This window comes from Alnus glutinosa, chromosome 10 (assembly GCF_958979055.1).
Source record: "Alnus glutinosa chromosome 10, dhAlnGlut1.1, whole genome shotgun sequence".
In the NCBI taxonomy this organism is placed as follows: domain Eukaryota; kingdom Viridiplantae; phylum Streptophyta; class Magnoliopsida; order Fagales; family Betulaceae; genus Alnus; species Alnus glutinosa.
The window spans coordinates 9,216,710-9,239,778 of NC_084895.1; the positions used below are offsets into that span (position 1 = coordinate 9,216,710).

A 23,069-nucleotide genomic window follows, 5' to 3' on the forward strand; every position below is an offset into this window, starting at 1 on the left:
TGTGGATAATATGATTGGCATAATGTTTGTGGGTAGCATTTCTGACAAACCCTCACGAGACTTCACTCATCTACTAAGGAGGCCTATGGGTTTAAAATGCTTGTTACATACGCTAAATGCAATAGTATTTCCCACGAAAGAGGAAATAGTGTAGTTTTGCATTTTATTTTAATTCATATTTTGTATTGCTAAGAGACTAGCAATATGTAAGTTTAGGGATGTGATGAGCATTAAATGTTGCACATTCAAGCCCATTAACTTGCATATGTTAGCCTCTTAATTTCATTGTAATTTAATCTTTTGTGTTGTTTTTATGTTTTAAGCATTTTCAGGAATCTAAGGGAAAAACACAAGTAATCCTTCGATCTTAAATCTTCAAATCCAGAAAAAGTAATCTCAGCAATCTGCAAGGCAAAACGCTCGAGCGCACCTGCACATCAGAGCTCGAGTGCAACCTAAGCTCGAGCGCATTCGAAGGTGGTAGAACAGACAGCAAGGAAGTTTTACTTCTCTTACTCGGACTGGGTGTTCTAGAAGGCCACGGAATCAACTAGGGTTGCTCTTGTATTCTATAAGTAGACCCTATATTCATGCATTAGAGGAACACGTCATTACATAATAGAAATCAATAAGATTAGTGGCTAGGTTTTGGGAGAAAAGTGCAAAAATTCCAACAGCTTATTAGGATGGATTTCTCCTCAACAAAGGCTATTTCCAGCATATTCATGTGGGGCTAAATCATCTATAGGGTATTGATGTAGCCATTTCCAAGTAATAATGGTGTAATTGTGTTTTTCCTTAAGAATTTTATGAATATGAATGATTGTTGTTTAATCTTGAGATTATGCTTAAATGTTTTTATTTAATTTTAATAAATTTCTTAACTTGTCTTAGAAAGTTTTTTTTATTTCTATTGAACTCAACCTTCATATTTTTTATGATTGTATGAAGGATGGTTTTATAGCGGTTTTAATGGACATGAAATCAATAGGGTTTGATAGGTCATGCATCGAAATGATGAATTGTTCTACACCATAGTTATTTTAATTTAGGTAGAACAATTCATGCTTGCCAAAAGATGAGTTATACTTGTCCCTTGATTACTTGTATGCTAATAAAGAGATTTGATAGTTTATACCTAGGGGAGACGGATCGTACTAGTGGTTTGGTGGACGATCCGTACTAACCAAAATGAGTTATTCTTTTATCTTAATAAATGAAATTTCTTGACGACATCGTTAAGTGTTTAACAAACACACACGAGTCATATCATTAATGTAAATGAAATTCTCATGTTAAATACAGTTTACTATTATTATGCGGTTAGCGGTGAATCAATCCCCTATATATATTCTCAAACTTATTTTATTTCTGCTTTTACGTTTTTATTTATTTTTAATTGAAAAACAAAACTCAAACATCTTTTATGAATTAGATTAGAGTTAATTTCAGTAACTTAACAACAAACAAACAATCATTCAGGTTCTACACTCTCACATAGACCTATCTTACAAAGATTCGTTCTATTGCGAGTGATTATTTAATTATTAATACACTCAAGATCACATCAATGAAATTATAAGAGCATGCATGTAAAATATGGTGAAGATTAAATTGCATCGTTTAAATTCGTACACCGTCTCGTGCTGCATAACGGCTATGAGCTTACTATTATATGAGTTATTCTTTATAGTCAAAAGTTTATAATATGTTATGACGAGCCTTGGATCCAATGGTTGTTTTGTGACCGGTGTACTATGCTCGAATGGGGGTTACGGTTACAGACGTTATTAGCAGCGTAGGCCACCCAAGGTCAGACGACTGCTAATGATAGGCAATAGCGTACATATTCGGGGCACTGGTGTTGTATTACATGTCGTTCGAGACAACTCCAACCAAATTAGTGGTGAAATCAATTCTCTATTTACTCTTATTTATTTGCATTTCAATTTATGTTTCAGCACTTAGTTTCAAAACAAAATTAACAAATCATTTTTCTGTGGAGTTAAATTAGAGTAACTTTTATTAATACTTGATAACACAACAAACACAGTTCTTGAGATTCGACACCCTCTCTATGGTTTTATCCTACAATAATTCGAACTATTGCGAGTGATATTTATGATTGACGTTACACAAACAACCACATCATTTTGAAGATCACTCATTTTAATTAGTACTTTGGGGTGGTGTTGTAGGCTTAACATTTGAGGTTTTATTGTGTATTAAGGTTTAGCTCTGATATTTTATTAATGATATGTATATTGTGATTTCAATTAATGTAATAACTCTTGGTAGATACTCTAGTTGTAATTAATGTTGATAGAATATCTTAAGTTTCCGCTGCGTAGTATTCTTTTATTAAAGAGTAGTAGATCTCTGAGTCCCTGAGTCTTATTCCTTGTGAATGGGATTGTGAGACAAACCACGAAGTTAATTACCAGTTAATTAATTTATCGGGGCGTTACAGTTCACATAAACCATTTCCTAAATTTTTGTTTTTATTTTTCTATTTTTCAGATTTTTTTAATTTTTTTTTCCTGAATTTTGTGTTTCTTTGACTATTATTTTTTGGATTTTTTTTTTTTACATGGAAGGAAACATTGCAATCCAACAAGATAAATTTAAAAGAGATTGCAAATATAATAGTAGTTTTAAAAAAAAAATAGGAATATAGGGTTGGTTCTGTATTGGGTTAATGGTTGGTTCCGAAATTGCAATCCATATGCCATAGAATAGAACATGACATATTTTTTTTAAAAAAAAAAATTAAGAGGAAATATTGTTGATAAAATAACCTTCCCGAGAGGGGAGGGTTCTTACCGAGCGGGAGGTGTCGGATGCATCACTACCGACGAAGCCTCCTTCCAGAGATGGGGGGCCCCGAGCGGGAGTTGTCGAGAACTCCGATAACCGACAAGTGGTAATAATGATGATACAGATAAAGGAGATCGGTTAGGTGGCTGAACCCCCAAAGATCCGGGATTTCCTGGATCCTCATGCTCTGTCATTAAAGAGCCCACCTGCCCATCACTGTCAAGAGTGTACTTAGGACCTGTTTGTGCACAGGGAGTCATTGTTCCCTAAAAGCCGGGATATTCCCACCTAACCTCAAGGGCAGCCGCCTATAAATAGAAAAATCTAGGTATTAAGTTTTTTTGGATGCAAGTTCCGAATTCAATCTCTTTCTCTCTAAAAAATTCCTCAACTAACTTGGGCGTCGGAGGAGGACCACTGGGGAAACCCACAGTGTGTTCTTTATATTTGCAGGCCAGTCGGGCATTCCCACCTACTGCAGGGCTTACGTCACCGGCCGGAATCAGCATCAACAGTTTGGCGCCGTCTGTGGAAACTCGCTCGTTGCTCTTGCGAAGCTTGCTTGCGAATCCGGAATGGTGACCACAAGGTCGGAAGCACTGAGGGGCCCGTGGGGGGACCGGAGGAGAGAGTGCCCGAAGGGATGAGAGTCTTCCTCAAGACCGTCTCCCACACTGGAGATCCTCAATGAGAGAATAGCTCAGATGGAAAATGAGATGTACGAGTTAGAAAAGAAGAATGCCGAATTACAGCAACACCACGGGGAAGATTCAAACTCGGCAACCCCGCAGCCTGTCGGGGGAGAAGAGCAGGATGAGGAAATGCGACCGAGCAGCCAGGGAGGACGGAGAGAAAGAAAGAAGAACCATAATGCCGTGGATCAAAAACCCCGGAAGAACAGGACGTCGAAAAGGATGGACAAAAAGCTCAAGGAGATTATTGAGAACTGGAGCAGAGGTGTGACCTACTGACGGAAGCGGCGCAGCACCAGCATAGCGGGAGCACATCTAGAGCTGGAGATCTGCTCTAGAAGTCGGCTTTCCCATTTGCTGACCGGGTGGCCTCGTTCCACCTCCCCGAGAAGTTCAAAGTCCCCGATATCAAGACCTACACCGGGCAGGAGGACCCGGTGGAGCATTTGGACAACTACCGCGCTCACCTCGAACTGCAGGGGACCCCTGATGAGGTGGCGTGCCTCGCCTTCCCGCTGACCTTGTCGGGAAATGCCAGGGATTGGTATAGAAGGCTTCCCCCGAAGTCCATACAAAGCTTTGACGAATTCGGAAAAATGTTCGTAACTCAATTCATGGTGGGAGTTGTAAGAAGGAAGCCGACGGGCACCTTGATGTCGATACAACAAGGGCGAGATGAGTCCCTTAAGGAGTTCCTCCAGCGCTTCAACCAAGCAAGGCTCACCACCGAGAGCCTCACCGAAGAGTTCGTGCATTCGGCACTTTATCAGGGGATCAGGAAAGATGGGCCGCTGATGGCTGATCTCGCCCGGAAGCCGACTCGTTATTTGCATGAGTTCATGGAGAGGGCAGACGAGTTTATTAACCAAGAAGAGACCCTTCGAGCGTTGCTCGGGAAAGGAACCGGCCAAACCTCTAATCAGGGGGACAAGCCGAAGAAGAAGAAGGAATTCCGCAAGAAGCAGGAGGTAGTGGAACTCGGGATTAAGAAGAAATTCCAGGATTACAACTGGACTCCCCTTAACTCGCCCATCGAAGAGGTCCTAGCGGCGATTAAAGTGGATCCCATATATGAGAAACCTGCGGAGATAGTGGGAACTCCCCACCCAAGGACCGCTGACCACTATTGCGCTTTCCATGAGTCAAAGGGGCATAGCACAGAGAATTGCAGGTCCTTGCGGGCCTTAATCAAGAAGTTTATCCGGAACGGGAAGCTAGTCCGTTTCCTGGCGGGTCAACGGGGTCCGCCTGGGTCCGATCGGAACCCCCAGCCTGAGGAACGGAGGAACCAGCCGCAGAGATATCGGGAAGAGCCCAGGGAAAGGATGGAGCGCCCCCGGGACCGGGATAGAGAGCCTAACAACCGACCAGCCGACTGAGACAGGCGGGAGAGAAGCAGGAGTCAAGCGCGACTACCTGGTCGGGAAAACCTCCGTGAAATTCATACAATATCCGGCGGTTTTGGAGGTGGAGGAGACTCGAGTGCCGCGCGTAAGGCTTATGCCAGGCACCTGAAGGAGTTCGAAATATACTCGGTCCAGAAACCGCCGAAAATGAGGAATATGAGGACTTACTCATTGTTTTTTCAAATGAAGACTTTATTGGGGTCTCGCTCCCCCACTCGGACGCTCTGGTGGTGACTTTAGCCATCGCCAATCATAAGATACACAGGGTCCTTGTCGACACCGGAAGTTCCGCCGACATAATATATAAGTCAGCCTTCGAGTTGATGAGCATAGGACAAGGGAAGTTGGTCCCGGTGAATGGTCCCTTGGTCAGTTTTTCCGGGGAGCAGGTCCTCCCGATCGGGTCTATTGACCTGCCGGTTATGGCAGGAACTAGCCCCCAGGAGAAAACGGTTATGGTAAAATTCTTAGTTGTGGAAGGGCGGTCGGCTTACAACGTTATCCTGGGGAGGCCAGCCTTGAATGATTTGGGGGCCGTAACCTCAACCCCCCATCTGTGCATGAAGTTCCCGACTAGCTCGGGAGTCGGTGTGGTCAGAGGAGACCAGAGGGCTGCCCGCATGTGCTATATCACCACCTTGAAGGCCGGCCACGCTGAAGATGCCGGGGAAGAGGAGAAATAACAATTACAGTCCCTGGAACCGACAGAGGACTTGGAAGAGTTCGAAGTTGGAGGTCCGGGTGAGAGAGTGAAGATTGGCTCCCAACTTCCCGAGGGACTAAAGGAGGAGATAGTCTCGTTCCTCAAAGGAAACAGGGACGTTTTCGCGTGGAATCATGAAAACATGCCCGGCATCGATCCCTCGATCATCGTGCACAGGCTGAACGCGGATCCCAGCTTTAGACCTGTGAGGCAGAAGAGAAGGACCTTCGCCCCCGAGAGAAACCAGGCGGTAGCTGATGAAGTATCGAAGTTGTTGGTGGCAGGGTTCGTCCGAGAGGTTGACTATCCCGAGTGGCTCGCCAATGTCGTGCTAGTAAAGAAGTCCAATAACAAGTGGAGAATGTGCGTGGACTTCACCGACTTGAACAAGGCTTGCCCAAAGGATAGCTTTCCACTGCCTCGCATAGACCTCCTTGTCGATTCAACTTCTGGGCACCAACTCCTGAGTTTCATGGACGCGTTCTCGGGATACAACCAAATACAGATGGTGGAAGAAGATCAGGAGAAGACCTCTTTCATTACCGATCGGGGCCTGTATTGTTACAAGGTGATGCCGTTTGGGCTGAAGAACGCGGGCGCTACGTATCAGAGGCTGGTGAACAGGATGTTTGAGAAGCAAATGGGCCGGAATGTGGAAGTGTACATTGATGACGTGCTCGTGAAAAGTGTGGAGGCCCGGGATCACGTCTCCGATCTGAAGGAGACGTTCGATACGATAAGGCGTTACCGAATGAGGTTAAACCTGGCTAAGTGCGCCTTCGGTCCGGTAAATTCTTGGGATATTTGGTGTCCCAGAGGGGCATAGAGGCGAACCCCGAAAAAGTCCGAGCGGTGCTGGAAATGCAACCACCGAGAACCACGAAACAATTACAACAACTGACCGGACGGATAGTGGCCTTGAACCGATTCATTTCGAGGTCTACCGACAAGTGCCTTCCTTTCTTTAAAATCCTGAAGAAGGCATTTGTGTGGGATTCGAAGTGCGAAGAGGCCTTTGGGAATTTGAAGGAATATTTGATGAACCCCCCTCTCTTGAGTCGACTAGTGGAAGGAGATGTCCTCTATATGTACTTGGCTGTATCACCCTCGGCGGTCTCCTCAGCTCTCGTCCGGGAAGAGAAGGGTGTGCAAAAGTCGGTGTACTTCATGAGCAGAGCGCTCCGCGGAGCGGAAGAGAGATACCCAAGGATAGAAAAGTTGGCATTTGCCCTGATTGTGTCCGCTCGGAAACTGAGGCCTTACTTCCAGGCGCACGCCATCCGAGTACTAACTGAGTACCCCTTGAAGAAGGTCCTCCAGAAACCGGACCTGTCGGGTAGGCTGGTCAACTGGGCAGTGGAACTCGGGCAATTCGACATTGAGTTTCATCCGCGAACGGCGATTAAGGGCCAAGCACTGGCCGATTTCTTCCTTGAATTTTGCAACACTCCAGAGCCCGAGGACCCAGTGCAGCATCCACCATGGGTAGTTCACGTGGATGGCTCCTCTTAGTGCCAACGCAGCGGTGTGGGAGTGATACTGGAGAGCCCGCAGAAGCAGAAGTTCCAGTATGCCATCAAATTGGACTTCGCCACGACCAACAATGAGGTAGAGTATGAAGCGGTACTGGCGGGCCTGGCAATCGCCCGGGAAGTAGGGGCCCTCGATGTCAAAATCCGGAGCGATTCACAAGTGGTCGTTGGTCAGATCTCGGGAGAATTTGCCACGCAAGGAGGCCGACTGGCCAAATACTTGGAAAAGGTGCATGACCTACAATCTAGTTTCAGAACTATGACGGTCACGAAGATCCCTCGCGAAAGAAATGTTCAAGCGGATGCGCTGGCTAGGGCTGGTTCGGCAACCGACCAAGAAATCGCAAAAATGAAGCGGTAAGTACTGGTTCAACCCAACCCATCGATCGACGAGAGTCTATGTATGATGCAGGTGACCCGAGAAAGGGAACCGGAACCCGAATGAGCCTCGGATGTAATTAAATACTTGAGAAGCGGGGAACTACCCAGTCATAGAGAACAGGCCCATAAAGTGAAACTACGGGCTGCACGCTACACGATGGTGGACGACATGCTGTATAGAAGGGGATACTCACACCCTCTACTGAAGTGCCTCTCGGCTCCGGAGGCCAACTATGTGCTAAGGGAAATTCATGAAGGAGTTTGCAGGAACCACTCGGGGGGAAGAATGTTGGCCATCAAGGCGGTGAGGGCCGGGTATTACTGGCCCACGATGACGCGGGACTCTATGGAGTTCGTCCGAAGTTGTGATAAATGCCAGCGGTTTGCCCAGGTGATGAAGAACCCGCCCGAGAGGCTCACGTCGGTCTTGTCGCCTTGGCCGTTCTCTAAGTGGGGAGTGGACTTGGTCGGTCCGATGCCATGCAGGAAGGGAAAAAAGAGGTTTTTGGTGGTGGCTGTCGACTACTTCACAAAGTGGGCGGAAGCTGAGGCCCTAGCAACCGTCACCGCCAACAATGTCATAAACTTCCTCTAGAGGTCGGTCATCTGTCGGTTCGGAATTCCTTACTCTATCGTGTCGGATAATGGTGCCCAGTTTGACGGAAAACCGTTCCGTAGCTGGTGCACCGAACTCGGCATCCGGAACCATTACTCAACACCTATGTACCCCAAGTCGAATGGCCAGGTGGAGGCTACCAACAAGACCCTGTTAGCCACATTGAAGAAGAAGTTGGATAGGCGGAAGGGACTATGGGTTGAGTATGTCCCTGAAGTTTTATGGTCATATCGCACCACAGCTAGAACCCCGACTGGAGAAACCCCATTCTCACTGGCATACGGAACCGAAGCGGTGATACCGGTGGAGATTGGGTCCCCGAGCCACAGAGTCCAACACTACGATCCGACCCAGAACGGTGAAGGGATTAGCGCATGCCTGGACTTGTTGTAGGAGCGGAGGGACAACGCGCAGGCGGTGCACGAAGTTTATCGAGCTCGGGTGGCCAGATACTACAACAAGACGGTTGATCCCAGGAAGTTCAAAGTCGGGGATTGGGTGCTGAGGAAGCTGAACATAATGACGAGGGATCCGGCCGAAGGAAAGTTCAACGCCAAGTGGGAGGGACCGTACCGAGTAGTCAAATGTCACAGCAGAGGAGCTTATCACTTGGAGTCCAGGGAGGGCAAGCCTGTCCCAAGGGCGTGGAATGCAGAACACTTGAAGAAATACTACATGTAATTCCAGTTGAATTCCCTTTGTTTTCCTTTTGTAAGCACGAATGTTTTAAATAGAATGTCTGGAGATGCAAAAAATTACGTGCGAATAAATATAAAATTTTTTCTTATCCTCCCTCGAATAGGGGGGTAAGTTAAAAGCTTTTCGGTTACCCTCACTCAGATAGAGGGGTAACTTGGCATAAAAAATTTTTCTTATCCTCCCTCGGATAGAGGGGTAAGTTAAAAGCTTTTCGGTTACCCTCACTCGGATAGGGGGTAACTTGGCATAAAATTTTTTTCTTATCCTCCCTCGGATAGGGGGGTAAGTTAAAAGCTTTCCGGTTACCTTCACTCGGATAGGGGGGTAACTTGGCATAAATTTTTTTTTTTTATCCTCCCTCGGATGGGGGGGTAAGTTAAAAGCTTTTCGATTACCCTCACTCGGATAGGGGGTAACTTGGCATAAATTTTTTTTCTTATCCTCCCTCGGATAGGGGGTAAGTTAAAAGCTTTTCGGTTACCCTCACTTGGATAAGGGGGTAACTTGTCATAAATTTTTTTTCTTATCCTCCCTCGGATAGGGGGGTAAGTTAAAAGCTTTTAGGTTACCCTCACTTGGATAGGGGGGTAACTTGGCATAAAATTTTTTTCTTATCCTCCCTCGGATAGGGGGGTAACTTGGCATAAATTTTTTTTCTTATCCTCCCTCGGATAGGGGGGTAACTTGGTAACTCGGCATAGTTTAATGTAAAATAACTAAAGTAATGAAACAACTATTACCTTAGTTATTTAGGGGGGATGGAAAGTAAACAACCCCTGGTATGCAATGAAGTCGGCACTAAGACACTTCCTTGTTCTCAACAATCTCAAAAGAGAGATAAAGGAAAGAAACTTCTTTTTTCTCAGCTATCTCAAAAATAAAGAGAGACACTTCTTTGTTCTTAGCAATCTCAAAATTTTTTAATTTAATGTGCTCAAAAGAAGATAATACAAAACAAAACAAAACACACGCCTACACGCCGCTGGGATGGTCGTTTCCCGAGTCATCATCCCGGCTGGGTTCTCCAGCCGGGGCATCCTCTGGATTTGGAGCGTCTTTGCTCCAGTCGGCAACGTCGGGAAAGTACTCGATGCCGAGATCCATTAGCTTGGAATAACAGGAACTCGGAAGCGACAAGAAGTCGGAACTCACGCTCTCGTAAGGCACTTGCAGCCGACCCGAGCGGAGGACTAGAGCTCGAAAGTTCTCAAACCCGATGTGAAAGCCGAATGCCCAGGCTTTAGTCCGAAGCCAAGGGACGAAAGACAACTGCTCGGTGAGTCTCCTAACTCTGGCCTTGTAATGACGGTACTTCCGCCGAATTCGTTGGTACCGACTTTCCGTCCCCTCTAGTTTCTCGAGAGCGGATTCTCTCTCGGCGACGGCTTGATCCCTGTCGGCCTCGGCAAGCTCTCTCTCAGAAACGGCTTTCTCCAGGGCTTCTGACACTTTTTCTTTCTCGGCTGATATACGGTCGTTATCGCTCAGGGCTTGGTCCTTGTCGGCTAAGGCCGCGTCCCTCTCCGCGAAAGCTGCATTTTTTGCTACAAGAGTCGCATCCCTTTGAGCTAGGGCTGCGTCTCTCTCGGCAAGAGCGGCGCTTTTAGCGGCCAAAGCCGCCTCCCTCTCAGCCAAGGCTGCATCCTTCTCAACAACTAAGGCTTCCTTAGCGAGGACCGCCGAGTTAAGGTCCGCGACAAGGATCAACTTCTCGTCCCTCATAGAATTCAGTTCCCTGGAAAGGCTCTCCACTTCGGGATGGGCGCTGACCGGCTCGCTGGGTGATGGTGCCAAACCGGCGCTGGGATCTACCTCGTTCCCCGCCCCGGCCACGGGGGTAGAGTCGGGAACACGGGCTGTGCTCGCCTCAGGAACTCTCGCCCTGGCCTGAAGAACCCTGTATCTTTCCTTCAAGTCGGCCAGTTCTTGGGTCAAGCCGGCAATGACTTCGTCTTGAGATACCACGCTGTGCTCGAGTCGGCTGATCTGGGGACGGAGAATGGTTTCTATGTCGGGGTTGGCTCGCATGTGCTCCAGGAAGTTAGACCAGGCTGCAACGGATCGAAGAGAATCCTGGATCGAAGAAAAAGGTGAGAAACGGCCAAGAAAAAAAAAGAAGAAGAGAGAGCATAAAAGACACGAGAAGAGGGTACCGCTATTTGGGACTCAACGATATCCTGGGCAAACTTGAAAGGCGTGGTCCTACCGACGTCTTGAAAAAGACCGTCGGGAAGAACGGAGGCTAGCGCTTCCAGAGGATCACCGAGCAGACGGATGCCTAAGAATTCAAACCCTGCCCCCGAAGTACTCGGGACAGGAGTTTCTTCCGAATTCCCGTCCGCAGCAGCATTTGCACTCGGGTCAGGGGGCGTGCGTCGCTCAGACCCTTCGCCTTGGGGATCAACCTCGGCATCCGAGGTAAAGTTTTCCGCTCGGACGCCAGGGGAAGGGACCTCGAGCACCTCGGCAGTTTCCTCCCCGCACGCGGGGGCCTCGGGTGTAGGCGGAGATTCTCGGGAGGCCCCACTCCCCACTCGGGTCTCACCGATCGTGTTTAGGGGAGAAAGGGGCTCACCCCGCCAGGTGAACTCCGGGAGTCCGAAGTCTTGGGTTGCGAGGGAGATCTCGTTGAGTAAGAAGTCGTCCCCCTCTTCCACGTTAGGTCTCTTGGGGGCCTCGCCTTCTTGAAGATTGTCGGCCCAACGCTTGGTCCCGACACCCTTGCGGGGGCGTGCGGTGCCGAGGAGGGTGGCTGGACGGGCCTCGGGGCTGGGACTCCGGTCGGGGACCTCAGGCAGGTCGGCCTCCCTTTGGACCTCGGCATCCGGTGCCTCCTCTCGGCAGCCCTCATTTGCTTCCTCGGCCGAGTCGGCCCCTGTCGCTGAAGGGGAATCCGGTATGCCCATTTCTATCACTACTCCCCCGGCCTCTCGGAATAAGGGAGCCTCGGTGTCGGCAACAATCAAGGTATCGGGCCCCCGAGCCTGGGAAGTTTCCTACGTCCTTTCTTCCCGAGGAGGGGAAATGGTATATGCGGCCGCTCGGGAGCCCTCAGCGCCGGTGGACCGCGAAGGTGGTCCCCGAGTCCGCGAAGTCCCTCCTTGAGTGATAGGCGGGATGGATGCCGTTGGGGCCTTGCTCTTCGTGGACTTAGGCCTTCCGGCTCGATCCAGAGGGACCTTATTCTCGGGGATCTTGTAGCCCAGGTGGTCGTTCAACGACTTAGCGGTGACGATCACGTCGAAATCATTTTCCACTTTGTGGTGCCGGTTACAAAAGTCGATCATCCGGGCAACCTTCTCCTGTTCAGCATCGGAGATCTCGGGTGGGTTCGCCAGATTACCATCCAGGGCCCTCCATTCCCGGCTAATCCTTTGAGAGTCAGCAATTTGCATTGACCGGGGGCATTCCCACTCACCGGACACCCGGAAAACTTGCTTCTCCCAGTCTTTGTTATTTGAATAGACGGGTTTCAGGAAAATAAATGAAGGACCTTGTCGGGTCCGCAGCTTGACGATCCCCTCGGCATCCATGCCCGGCCGGTATACATTCATAAACTGCGGAATCGACATCCGAGACCCGATCACGGTCCTCCAGAGTATGAATGATGCGAAGAGATACCTCCACGAGTTCGGAAAAATCTGACTCGGGGCAACTTTCAGGTAGAGCAGAAATTCTCGGGCAATATCGGGAAGCGGGAGCCTCAAACCTGCCATAAACATCCTCTGGAAGAGGGTAATGTCGCCGCCCGAGATACGCAACGCCGATGGATTCTGGAAATGCAGACGGACCGAGTTGCCGATGTCGTAGTTTCTGCGTAAAATCCATTCGCTCTGTACGGAGAAGATTGAGACATGACGGTTCTCAAGAGGGATGAGCACCACGGGGGGGCCCCCGGGAGCGACCTCATCGTGCTTCCCAGCCGCGTTCCCGGCAGCCGCCCGGACAAACACTGAGGAGGCGCTGGCTTTGCTCTTACGAGGCATACTGGAGAGGTGTTTGGTGCACCGGTGAAAGAACGAGAGGAGCAAAAAGGAGAAAGGCAGAAAGAATGGAGACAACAAGTGAAATGGAAAGCAGAGGAAAGGGGGAGGCTTTTATAGGGCTCACTGTGACCGGGGATTGCCGGTACCTGCAACCTAGAAGCCCAAGCGGACCATAGTGGGAAAAACAGTTCCCACAACCGGAAATCCAATCGACTCGGTTATTAGATTCAGTTTGGATTTCGAGGCGACAACAATAATTACCATCTTAGACGCGGCAGTCGACGCGTCAGGAGCTTTAAATGCTGGCGGCGGGGCGGCAAACGCCCAAAAATTCAAAATTCGAAAATAATTATGACGCGCCTTCCTCCTCGGTAAGCACGATCCCACGTGGCCAAGGCGTCCAGCCTCTCGGTGTCGGAAGGCGGGGTTGCCGTATAAACAAAGAGGGGGAGGCTTAAAACTCTCTCGTCTCAGGGCACGAGACAAAAGACTTGGGGGGTAACTGTTGATAAAATAACCTTCCCGAGAGGGGAGGGTTCTTACCGAGCGGGAGGTGTCAGATGCATCACTACCGACGAAGCCTCCTTCCCGAGATGGGGGGCCCCGACCGGCCGAATCCGAGCGGGAGTTGTCGGGAACTCCGATAACCGACAAGTGGTAATAATGACGATACAGATAAAGGAGATTGGTTAGGTGGCTGAACCCCCAAAGATCCGGGATTTCCTGATCCCCATGCTCTGTCATTAAAGAGCCCACCTGCCCATCACTGTCAAGAGTGTACTTAGGACCTGTTTGTGCACAGGGAGTCACTGTTCCCTAAAAGCCGGGATATTCCCACCTAACCTCAAGGGCAGCCGCCTATAAATAGAAAAATTCAGGTATTAAGTTTTTTTGGATGCAAGTTCTGAATTCAATCTCTTTCTCTCTAAAAAATTCCTCAACTAATTTGGGCGTTGGAGGAGGACCACTGGGGAAACCCACAGTGTGTTCTTTATATTTGCAGGCCAGTCGGGCATTCCCACCTACTGCAGGGCTTACGTCACCGGCCGGAATCAGCATTAACAAATATATTCAGAAAAAAAAAAAAAAAAAAAAAGAAGAAGAAGAAGAAGAAGAAGAAGAAGAAGGAGGAGACAATTTAAGCAATAATGTGTGTTAAAAGACTAAATTGGAACTGTCCACGAGTAATTTTTTCACTACACATGTCGATAAAAAGTTCCGCTATCATTTAGTGATCGCACCGTTACCACGTATATTATCTGATAATGACTCATCATATGATTATACTTCATCCTTCAGCATGATGGATTGTTGAGCTGAGTGGGACCTCTATGATGACGATTATGACCAAACAAAGAGGCTCCATTTTCTCCTCGACCAATGAGATGATGACGATTATGACCAAATAATAGGCTCCATTTTCTCCTCAACTCTGTGTGCGCGCATATATATATATATATTACTTGAAATTAGGACAAAAATCTTTGAGCGAAAATGGAGGCGGATAATAAATGGCCGTTGAAGGAACTTTCTCTTCCACCGTTGTATTGGACAGCTAGCGTTTTATTTATTTATTTGTTTTTTTTTTTTCAAAAATTAGGTTGAATGAACTTCCTTTAATTATTTTAATCTATAAGAATGTCATTTATCTTTTTGCATGTAAAAATTACATGTGTTTTTTTAATTACAATGATGAAGATGGAAGATCAAATGCATTTTAAACAAAATTTCTCCTAATTTTGTCCTTGTAATTAAAAAAGAGATACAAGATAATTTTTTAAACTGGATTGAAGACGGTTTGAAAGAAATTTTTGTCCGGTATTATCAATCAAGATTTGAATCTTGGATTTATAAATTAATGAACTTCACTAATTATTTTGTATCCAATAAAAGAGAGAAAAGAAAGAGAGAAATACTAAAGTTCCTTGTAGCGTCCTTATGGTATCCTTCATGACGTGAATTTAATTTTTTTGCTTAAAAAATTACATTTCGTAAGTCACTTTTTGAGATATAATTTTTTTTATTAAATCTATGTCATTCAGAAGGACACAAAATAACATTAAAAAGAGTTCTAGCATTTATCAGAGATAAAATAGAGTCTGAAAATTGAAATCTATTAATGGAGCGAAAAACAGAAAAAAGAGAATATGGGGGAGACAATTTCTAAAGGAGGATGACTTAAAAGAGATATGATTCTTCACCACCTAAATATACAACTTTTTACCATATTGTTTACGTGATAAGGTAGTCCCCTAGTAATTTTTAGTTTTTTTTATTTTTATAAAATAAAATAAAGTGAAAAATCACCTTACCACATAAATAAAATGATAAAAAATTGCATATTTAAGTCGTAGAAAATCGTAGCTCTACTTGAAATGTTGACTTGCGTAGAAAGAAGAAGGCGTGGGAGAAGCTCAACGAAAGGAGCGTTTGCTTATGTTTCCCCTGAATGAATCATTGAATCCCCTACCTTCCATACCAAGCAAAGCTTATTTCCTATATATATATAACGCAATATTGAAAGCACCCACCCCTCTCCTCCGTACGCCTTGTCGTCCAACGCTTCAATATCTTGATTGAAAATTCTCAGAGTATCTTTCGGTGTCGTTTTCAATTCATTTAATTTGATGGGTTTTTTCTCGAACCACTTTCCTAGCTAACTAACGCAATTTATTCTCCATTTCTCCCTTTCTTGCTTTTCTTCCATCAAACGCATTGTTTTGGTGCTTCAAAATCCAACACCTCTCATTTTCTCTTCATATTCTTTTCTCCAATCGTTGACGATGGGGAATTGCGTCGCGCAGTCGAAGAAATCGGCGGCCGAGATCGTGCCGCACGACAGCGTCAAAGTCGTCTGCCCCACCGTCCAATTGTACGGGTCACCTACCAGCACTCTCACCGCCTACATCCGATTCGCGCTCCTCCACAAGGCCGTCTCGGTCCGGTTCGTCCCCTCCGAGACGCCGGCCCTCCAGGTGGGGTCCGAGACCGTGTCGGGCTCTCGCGAGACGCTGCTCCGGTACATAGACGCCCGGTTCCCGCACCCGCCTCTGATAATGCAAGGCTACCACGAGGAAACGACGCCGTTGATAGTGAGGGTGGTGGGGCTGCAGCACAAGAGCATGACGTGGCACATTGAGAGGCTGGTGAGGTGGGCGGAGGATCTGGCGGCACGTGGAGGGAAAGGGAGCGTTGATCCGAGCGTGGGGAGCCCACGTATGGAGATGAGGAAGTTCGGGAGGAGCTACTCGGAGCTGCTGGAGCTGATGCTGGAGCACGCTCAGATGGAGGAGAGGGTTGTCTTCCCGATCTTGGATAGGGCTGATCGAGGTATGCGCTACCATGTTACGTATACTTTGCGTCGCACTCTATCAAAACTACGTCTGCATCTGTTTAAACCCTGATTGCGTTTAGAAATTAGAAATTTAAAAATAATAATAAAAAATTTAAATGTACCCTGTAATGTCTTCCGGTCTAATGTAATTTTTTTTTTCCTTACAAAAACATAAAAATGTCTCTAATTTTTTCTCTAATTTTTTTTTTTTCTATAAATTAAATAAATAATAAAAAAAAGAAGACTGTAATGATATACACACTCTCACTATCACTTTCAAAATCTAATAATAATCCATTCAAAAAAAATTAGGAGTATTTTTATCATTTTGAGTACGAAAGAGGGTACATTACAACTCCAGTGGTCGATTGAAGGGATAAATGTAGTTTACCTAAAATTAAAATTTTGCTGAGAGGTGATACATGACAGTCATGGGAGTTTTTTTTTTTTTTTTTTTTTGAATTTTTTATCTTATGCAAGGTAGTTTTGTCATTTTGGGTCACATAAGATGCACATGTGACCCTTCGGTTAAAATTTAACGGAGAGGAACATTGCAAATTGCGCGGTAAATTGGTAGAGTACATTGCGAAAACTAAAAGTTTTCGAGACATTGCAAATTGAATGGTAGTTTGAAAGGGCTAATTGTAGTTTTCTCTAAACAATAATACAATTTTGTGTTAAGGCAGTATCCAACATATCATGTGTTTTAGTTATATTATGTTTCATTTGTAAGCAAAGGGGAACAAGAAGTACTAGGAAAGAAAAGGAAAGTGTGTGTTCACTGTGTTGCGGTGAAAAGTTGCTTATACTTGAAGGAAAACACTTACTGATGATCTTGTACATGACCATGATGGCGCAGGGCTATGTAAAGCTGCAAACGAGGAACATGCTAGAGACCTACCCATCATGAATGGCGTCAAAGAAGACATAAAATCTACTGGAGTATTGGAATCGGGGAGCCCAATCTACCAAGAGGCTCTCTTCAACCTTTCTACTCGGCTGAAATCATTGCAGGTGAGGACTGCTCTGTACATAGTGTCATATAAGAAGCACAAAGAGAGTGTTTGGCCCTAATAAAAGATTGAATATATTCATAGAACATGATTTGCTTGTGTGTCAGTGTGTGTATTACTTTTCTATCAGTGTTGAAGTGCAAGTTAGGATTCACTACCACAAACACTTTGGTGGTAATTTGGATAATTTTATACTGTGCCCAGGAGCGTTGTAAACAGCACTTTGTAGAGGAGGACAGAGATTTACTACCCTTGATGGAGGCGGTGGAGCTGAGCAAAGAGCAACAGAAGAGGGTAGTGGAGCAGTGTTTGGATGTGATGCAAGGAACTCACTCATATTTGTTCAACTTTCTTCTTGAGGGCCTCCTCCCTCGCGAAGCCATGCAGTACTTGGACTTGATCACCAGCTGCGGCGACAAAGAACAAACGGCCTCCGTGCTAAGATTGACTGTCGACTAGGATCTAAGATTGGACTCCGAAGATTTAGATGCAGGGATGAGCTGCTGGATACATCATGTTCACAGAAAGTAGAAACAGTGAGCGTTCTCTTGTTGTCATTTCTTTCCCAGTTTGAACAAATAAATTGTATAGATTTGTGATTGCATAGCCTGTGGGTATTGTACTTAAGTAAACAGGACAGTGGAAAGGTTAGACGGATTTAGGATGGTTGGACAAGCAGTGGTCTTCTTGACTGGGAGAGAGGTGTCAAAGAATATGTTTTAAACATGAACTTGTACAAAAGTGTACTTGAATTGGATAGAATACAGATACTTTTGAGAGTTGATGGATAAAAATAAAGGTGGGAGTGACTGCTTGCTGTTTTTGTAGAATATTAGCCAAATTATGCATTTGTATAATCACATTAATTACTCAAGTGTTATCAAGGAATAGATCAGTGAAGGTCGGCCACAGGAGGAGTTCTCATCGTGGGATTTGAAAAAGAAATTGTGCTCTGGCTAAGTTTGTGGGCTCTGACTTGATTTGCAATGTTAGATGGATGTCTTTGGTTGCTTCAATGTGTCATATCCAGCTCAACAGAACTATTGGCGTATTCAGAAACAATATGTAGAGGTTATCATCTTCAACTTTTTTGACTTGGCTAAAAGCTTTAAGGGCAACCATAAGCTTCCTCTTGAGATTTAGTTGATACCATGCTTTAAAAGAAGAGGCACAAATGTTACATATCAGGAACAGCTAGAGCAAATAAATAAGGATGTCTAAAATGCATAACATGAAATTCTATTTCTGAAGCCTAAGGGCAAAACGTATTAATGTCATAACAAAATGTAAAAGAAACATGCAAATACAATTTCTCCTAATTACGCCTAGGCATTTTGGCCTCCTATCTCCCTCGTCTCATAACGTGAAAAGGAGAAAAACAAAACATGAGCGAAAAGCTCAACAAGTAATGCTCCCCACCGACATGTAACTATGGGCAGCAACGTTTCACGATACTGACCATGTAACCGTTGATGGTTACATGATGTATCGTATATAAACATTGCGCCAGTGTTATAAAATAAAAGAAAGAAAAATAAATGGGTTCGTGGTAGGGGTGTAAACCCGGAGCGGGTTCTCGATTATTGGGTAATAACCAGGAACCCTCTCCGGGGTCCCCGGTTAGTGAATTTTACTAACCCGCTCCGGAACCGGGTACCCCGGTTATCAAGACCGGGTAATTTCTTTTTTTAAAAAAATTACTTTTTGGGCTTATTTTAAGTGGCCCTGGGCTATCAATTCAACTAATTTCTTCTTCATACTCAGAATTTGGTTTATTGATGAAACATGAAACAAACATGAAACCAAATTCTCAAATGAAGGAAGAATTTAGTTGAATCGATAGATCACGGGCTTCTTCTTTCTTTTTCTTTTTTTTTTTTTTTTTTTTTTTTTTTTTTTTTTTTGTACAAAACACTCCAAAACCTTTAAATATTAGGGTAAAATGGTAGGGTTTTTTTTTTTTTAATAAATTAATAGACCCGGAGTCGATTACCTGGTTATAACCGGGTTTTTTACCTGGCTCAGGCTCTAGGTACCAACCCTGTTTTTTTAAGCCGGTTAGTGCCCGGAGCCGGTTATAACCGGTCCAAATTTACACCTCTAGTTTATAGGAGACCAACCATTTGGCAGCTGTTGTGTGTATTACTGTGTGCACTATCTATCCCTCTTATTGTTTTATAAATATGTGACTAGGCTTTTAGATTGTGAAAATTGTGGGTATTGCCACAGTAGTATGCTCTACCATATGAGACAAGAAATACATATGGTAGAGTGGAATAAAGGCAAAAATATTAATAGCTTTAGACAAACTGAAGTAGTGGTAGCAATTAAACACACCTAACTGAATTGACCCACTTAAATACACCTTTATTTCCAATGCACGATTTGCTCATCCAGTCGGATACAAGCATCAATTGCCAAGTTGAGAGATTAGATTTTATTACACTTTGACATAATCTACCTAGACTACCTAGTTAGTTACTGATACTTTAAATTTTGATCATAAAATAAATATTCTCAATTTTATTTGAAAAAAAGAGAATCTATTGTTGCGATTGAACTGCCAAGACTTATTACCGAGTAATTTTACAGGTCTTTGTGTTCCTCTAATAATGATGTGACTTTTAAAATCACCATTAGACTTGTGATTGATCACTATTAAATTTAACGGTGATTTTTATTGGCACGTCCAAAAGTATACATTTAGAAATGTGTAGCATTTCTTTATATAAAAGAAAAAAAAAAAGTGTGTTCTTACACCAATGGTTGGATGTCTTTTCTAAGGTGTGCAAAATTAGAATCAAGATCCTCTACAATTATTTATTCGAATTTGAGAGATTTCGGGTAGGTAATTGTGAGAGACTACTTATGGGACCCACATGAGTAGATAAGTGGTTGGGCAGCCCAATTTTTATTTGGTCAGGTAGCTCCCATAAGTAGTCTCTCACAGATACCTGCACGAATTCTTTCAAATTTGGACAAATAATTAGAAAAGATCTCAATTCGTGCATCCGCAAAACTGGAAGATTCGGAGGTCTTAAATGGGGAGGAGGGTGGCCGCTCCCATGTTCTGCAATAAGGCATTCATTCATTTATATTTTATACAACTTAGAGCATCTCCAGCAATAATAATCAAAATAACTATTAACAAATTATAACTCTCTATTTTAGCTATTGTTTTTTGTTTTTTTTATATATTATATTCGCTCCAACAGATTATTTATTTTACTCTTTACTTGCATTTAAATATTATTTTGTGTGGGAAAAAGTGTAAAAGAAATAGGGAGAGAGAGAGAGAGAGAAGGAAATAGAGAGAAAATAATAAAAAATTCTTTATAGTGTGAATAATGAATAGACTAAAGAACTTATTTCCTATTCTCACTAAAAAAAAAAAAAAAAAATCAATTTTGTCTATTTTATTGGAGACAAAAAATATTTTATTTACCTATTTTATTAAAGATGCTCTTAGTTGTTGAAAAGAAGCCACTCCCATGTTCTTCCTTTAAGTATCGTTCCTCAAATTATATATTTTCTTCTAGTTCTCATCATAGAAAATAAATGAATAAATTATTCTGCATCTTTACTGCTTAATAGACCTGTAACGTGTTGTGATTAGATATTTTTCTTATATATATATATATATATATATATATTACTCAGTACATTCTCTATTAAAAAAATTGTAAGAATAAAAGGAGAAAAGAAAGAAAGAAAGAAAGAAAGATCCAACACGCCCGTGCAACACATTGGCATACTTTATGGTTACTTCCAAGTCAAGTCATCTCCACCAATGACCAACCATCCCGTTGTTCCGTTCCTCTCACAAATTTTATTGTTTTTTAATAAATGAAAGCTAAGTAGGATGTGAGTTGACTTGGATTTTAGCATTCACGTGCAAACCATGAAGAAATGATCTCAATTAAAACTCCATTCTATTATTTATACCTTGTTTGACAATATAAGCTTACCAAAAAACCTACACATTCAAACCAACCAAACCCCAATTGTGCAAACCCACCAACATGCCTAAGTAGCAAGTTGAATTTCATTGTATTAGACATTTGGGTTTGTAATTTTAAAAATAACGATTTTAAAATTTGTGATTTAAAAACATATTTTCAAAATATATATTCATTGTCTATGATTTGAAAACGCAGATTCACAATTTTTTAAAAACGTAAAATTTCAAACGATTCGTTTTCGACGATTTTGTTTAAAATTACACTTTTTGCCTACAAAATTACAATGTCAAATGCACCCTTAGACTACTTCCAACTCTCTCTCTCTCTCTTTTTGTGTTGTTTGTTTCTCATGGAAAAAAAAAAAACCTATGCATCCATTCATTAAAACCTTTAGTTTTTCTTTTTTGAAAAAAAATGTTAACCACAAACAACTCCTAAAACAATTTTGATAACAGAATAATAGTTTTGCATTTAGATTTCATATTTCAATAGCCATCTCTTGTTATAAGAAATGACTTATCATATTAGTGTCTAAGGGTACGTTTGATATTGTGATTTCGTAGATAAAATGTACGACTTTAAACTAAATCATAGAAAATGTATCGTTTGAGAATTACGTTTTTAAAAAATTGCAATTTAAAAACGTAGAAAACTTGTTTTTCAAATCACAGGCAGTATGATATTTTTTTGAACACGCATAATTTTAAAATCTCTTAACTGCGATTTGACAAACGCTTAAGTGCGTTTTGAAAAACTACTTTTTTAAATGACACATTTAAAAATTATTATTTTTAAATTATACTTTTTGAAATTATAAATTCAAACCGACCTAAATTAAAAAGATTTATAATTTTCATTTTTCAATAGAAAACCATTGATATCATCGATCCAACCGTACGATGAACCGGGTCCACTCTACTCTTTGCACAAAACTACACTTGAATCGTCACTGCGTGAAAGTACAACACTGCCCCTTGGTAGGTTGCATATGTGGGCCTCACCAAATTCTCTTCCGCCACCTCCTCAAATTAATTGGTTCCCGCGGATCCTCAAAAATAAATTAAAATGAGAAATGTACATATAATTCCCTCAAACTACCACTTCATTGTCAATGTATCCCCCAAACTACCAATTGTGTTAATGTCCCCCCTTAAACTACCAAAAAATGTCAATGTCCCCCTAATAACAAAAATGCCCTTCATAAAATTATTAAAATAAAATAAAAACTAAAAAAATTATTAAAAAAATATAAAATAACAAAAATTTATTCCAAAAAAAAAAAAATTTCAAACTGTTTTTTATTTTTTATTTTTTTAAAAATAATAATTTTCAGTTTTTTTTTTTGGTTTTTTTTTTTCTTTAAAAAAAGGTTGTTCTTTTTTCGTTTTTTTAAATTAATAAAAACTGGTTTTTTTTCATTTGTTTTATTTTTTTTATAAAAATAAATAAATTTCAGTTATTTTTTGTTTTTTCGTTTTTTTTTCTTTAAAACAAATTGTTCTTTTTAGTTTTTGAATTTAATAAAAACTGGTTTTTCCTTCTTTTTTTTTTCATTTGTTTTATTTTATTTTTTTTTTAAAAAAAAGTAAATTTCAGTTATTTTTTGTTTGCTTTTTTAAAAAAATTAATTTTTTTTTTTGTTTTTTTTTTCGTTTTTTTTTTAATTTTTTTAAAATAATTTCTTTTAGTTTTTTTTTTTTTTTTAGTTTTAATTTTTTTAATTTATGAGGACATTTTTGTCTTATTCAAAACAAATTAGGGTCATTTTTGTCTATTTGTTGGTCTTAGGGGGACATTGACATTTTTTGATAGTTTAGGGGGGGACAGTGACACAATTGATAGTTTAGGGGGTACATTGACAATTGAGTGGTAGTTTAAGGGGGTTATGTGTACTTTTCCCAATTAAAATTCAGACATCGGCCGGTGGG

The 23,069-nt window shown here is 42.8% G+C and overlaps 3 protein-coding genes across 3 annotated transcripts; all 3 read left to right on the forward strand.

The window, feature by feature from the left end:
• The first annotated feature begins 3,521 nt into the window (after window positions 1-3,521).
• On the forward strand, window positions 3,522-4,888 carry LOC133878997 (uncharacterized). The gene is made up of 2 exons (XM_062317550.1): window positions 3,522-3,776; window positions 3,848-4,888. The coding sequence occupies exons 1-2, from the start codon at window positions 3,522-3,524 to the stop codon at window positions 4,886-4,888; spliced, it is 1,296 nt and encodes a 431-aa protein (XP_062173534.1).
• Window positions 4,889-5,760: 872 nt separating this feature from the next.
• On the forward strand, window positions 5,761-7,511 carry LOC133878998 (uncharacterized). Its single transcript, XM_062317552.1, has 3 exons — window positions 5,761-6,405; window positions 6,597-7,085; window positions 7,131-7,511. The coding sequence occupies exons 1-3, from the start codon at window positions 5,761-5,763 to the stop codon at window positions 7,509-7,511; spliced, it is 1,515 nt and encodes a 504-aa protein (XP_062173536.1).
• Window positions 7,512-15,278: 7,767 nt separating this feature from the next.
• Window positions 15,279-18,009, forward strand: LOC133879954 (uncharacterized). The gene is made up of 3 exons (XM_062318787.1): window positions 15,279-16,162; window positions 17,026-17,180; window positions 17,384-18,009. The coding sequence occupies exons 1-3, from the start codon at window positions 15,616-15,618 to the stop codon at window positions 17,636-17,638; spliced, it is 957 nt and encodes a 318-aa protein (XP_062174771.1). The 5' UTR covers window positions 15,279-15,615; the 3' UTR covers window positions 17,639-18,009.
• The last annotated feature ends 5,060 nt before the right edge of the window (window positions 18,010-23,069 follow it).

Coding starts and splice junctions, on each gene's coding strand:
- LOC133878997 (XM_062317550.1), top strand. CDS start 3,522: ATGGAAAATGAGATGTACGAGTTAGAAAAGAAGAATGCCGAATTACAG. Junction 3,777..3,847: donor TTGAGAACTGGAGCAGAGGT/GTGACCTACTGA, acceptor GATCTGCTCTAG/AAGTCGGCTTTCCCATTTGC.
- LOC133878998 (XM_062317552.1), top strand. CDS start 5,761: ATGCCCGGCATCGATCCCTCGATCATCGTGCACAGGCTGAACGCGGAT. Junction 6,406..6,596: donor CTAAGTGCGCCTTCGGTCCG/GTAAATTCTTGG, acceptor AAAATCCTGAAG/AAGGCATTTGTGTGGGATTC. Junction 7,086..7,130: donor CTCCAGAGCCCGAGGACCCA/GTGCAGCATCCA, acceptor GGCTCCTCTTAG/TGCCAACGCAGCGGTGTGGG.
- LOC133879954 (XM_062318787.1), top strand. CDS start 15,616: ATGGGGAATTGCGTCGCGCAGTCGAAGAAATCGGCGGCCGAGATCGTG. Junction 16,163..17,025: donor CTTGGATAGGGCTGATCGAG/GTATGCGCTACC, acceptor ATGATGGCGCAG/GGCTATGTAAAGCTGCAAAC. Junction 17,181..17,383: donor CTCGGCTGAAATCATTGCAG/GTGAGGACTGCT, acceptor TACTGTGCCCAG/GAGCGTTGTAAACAGCACTT.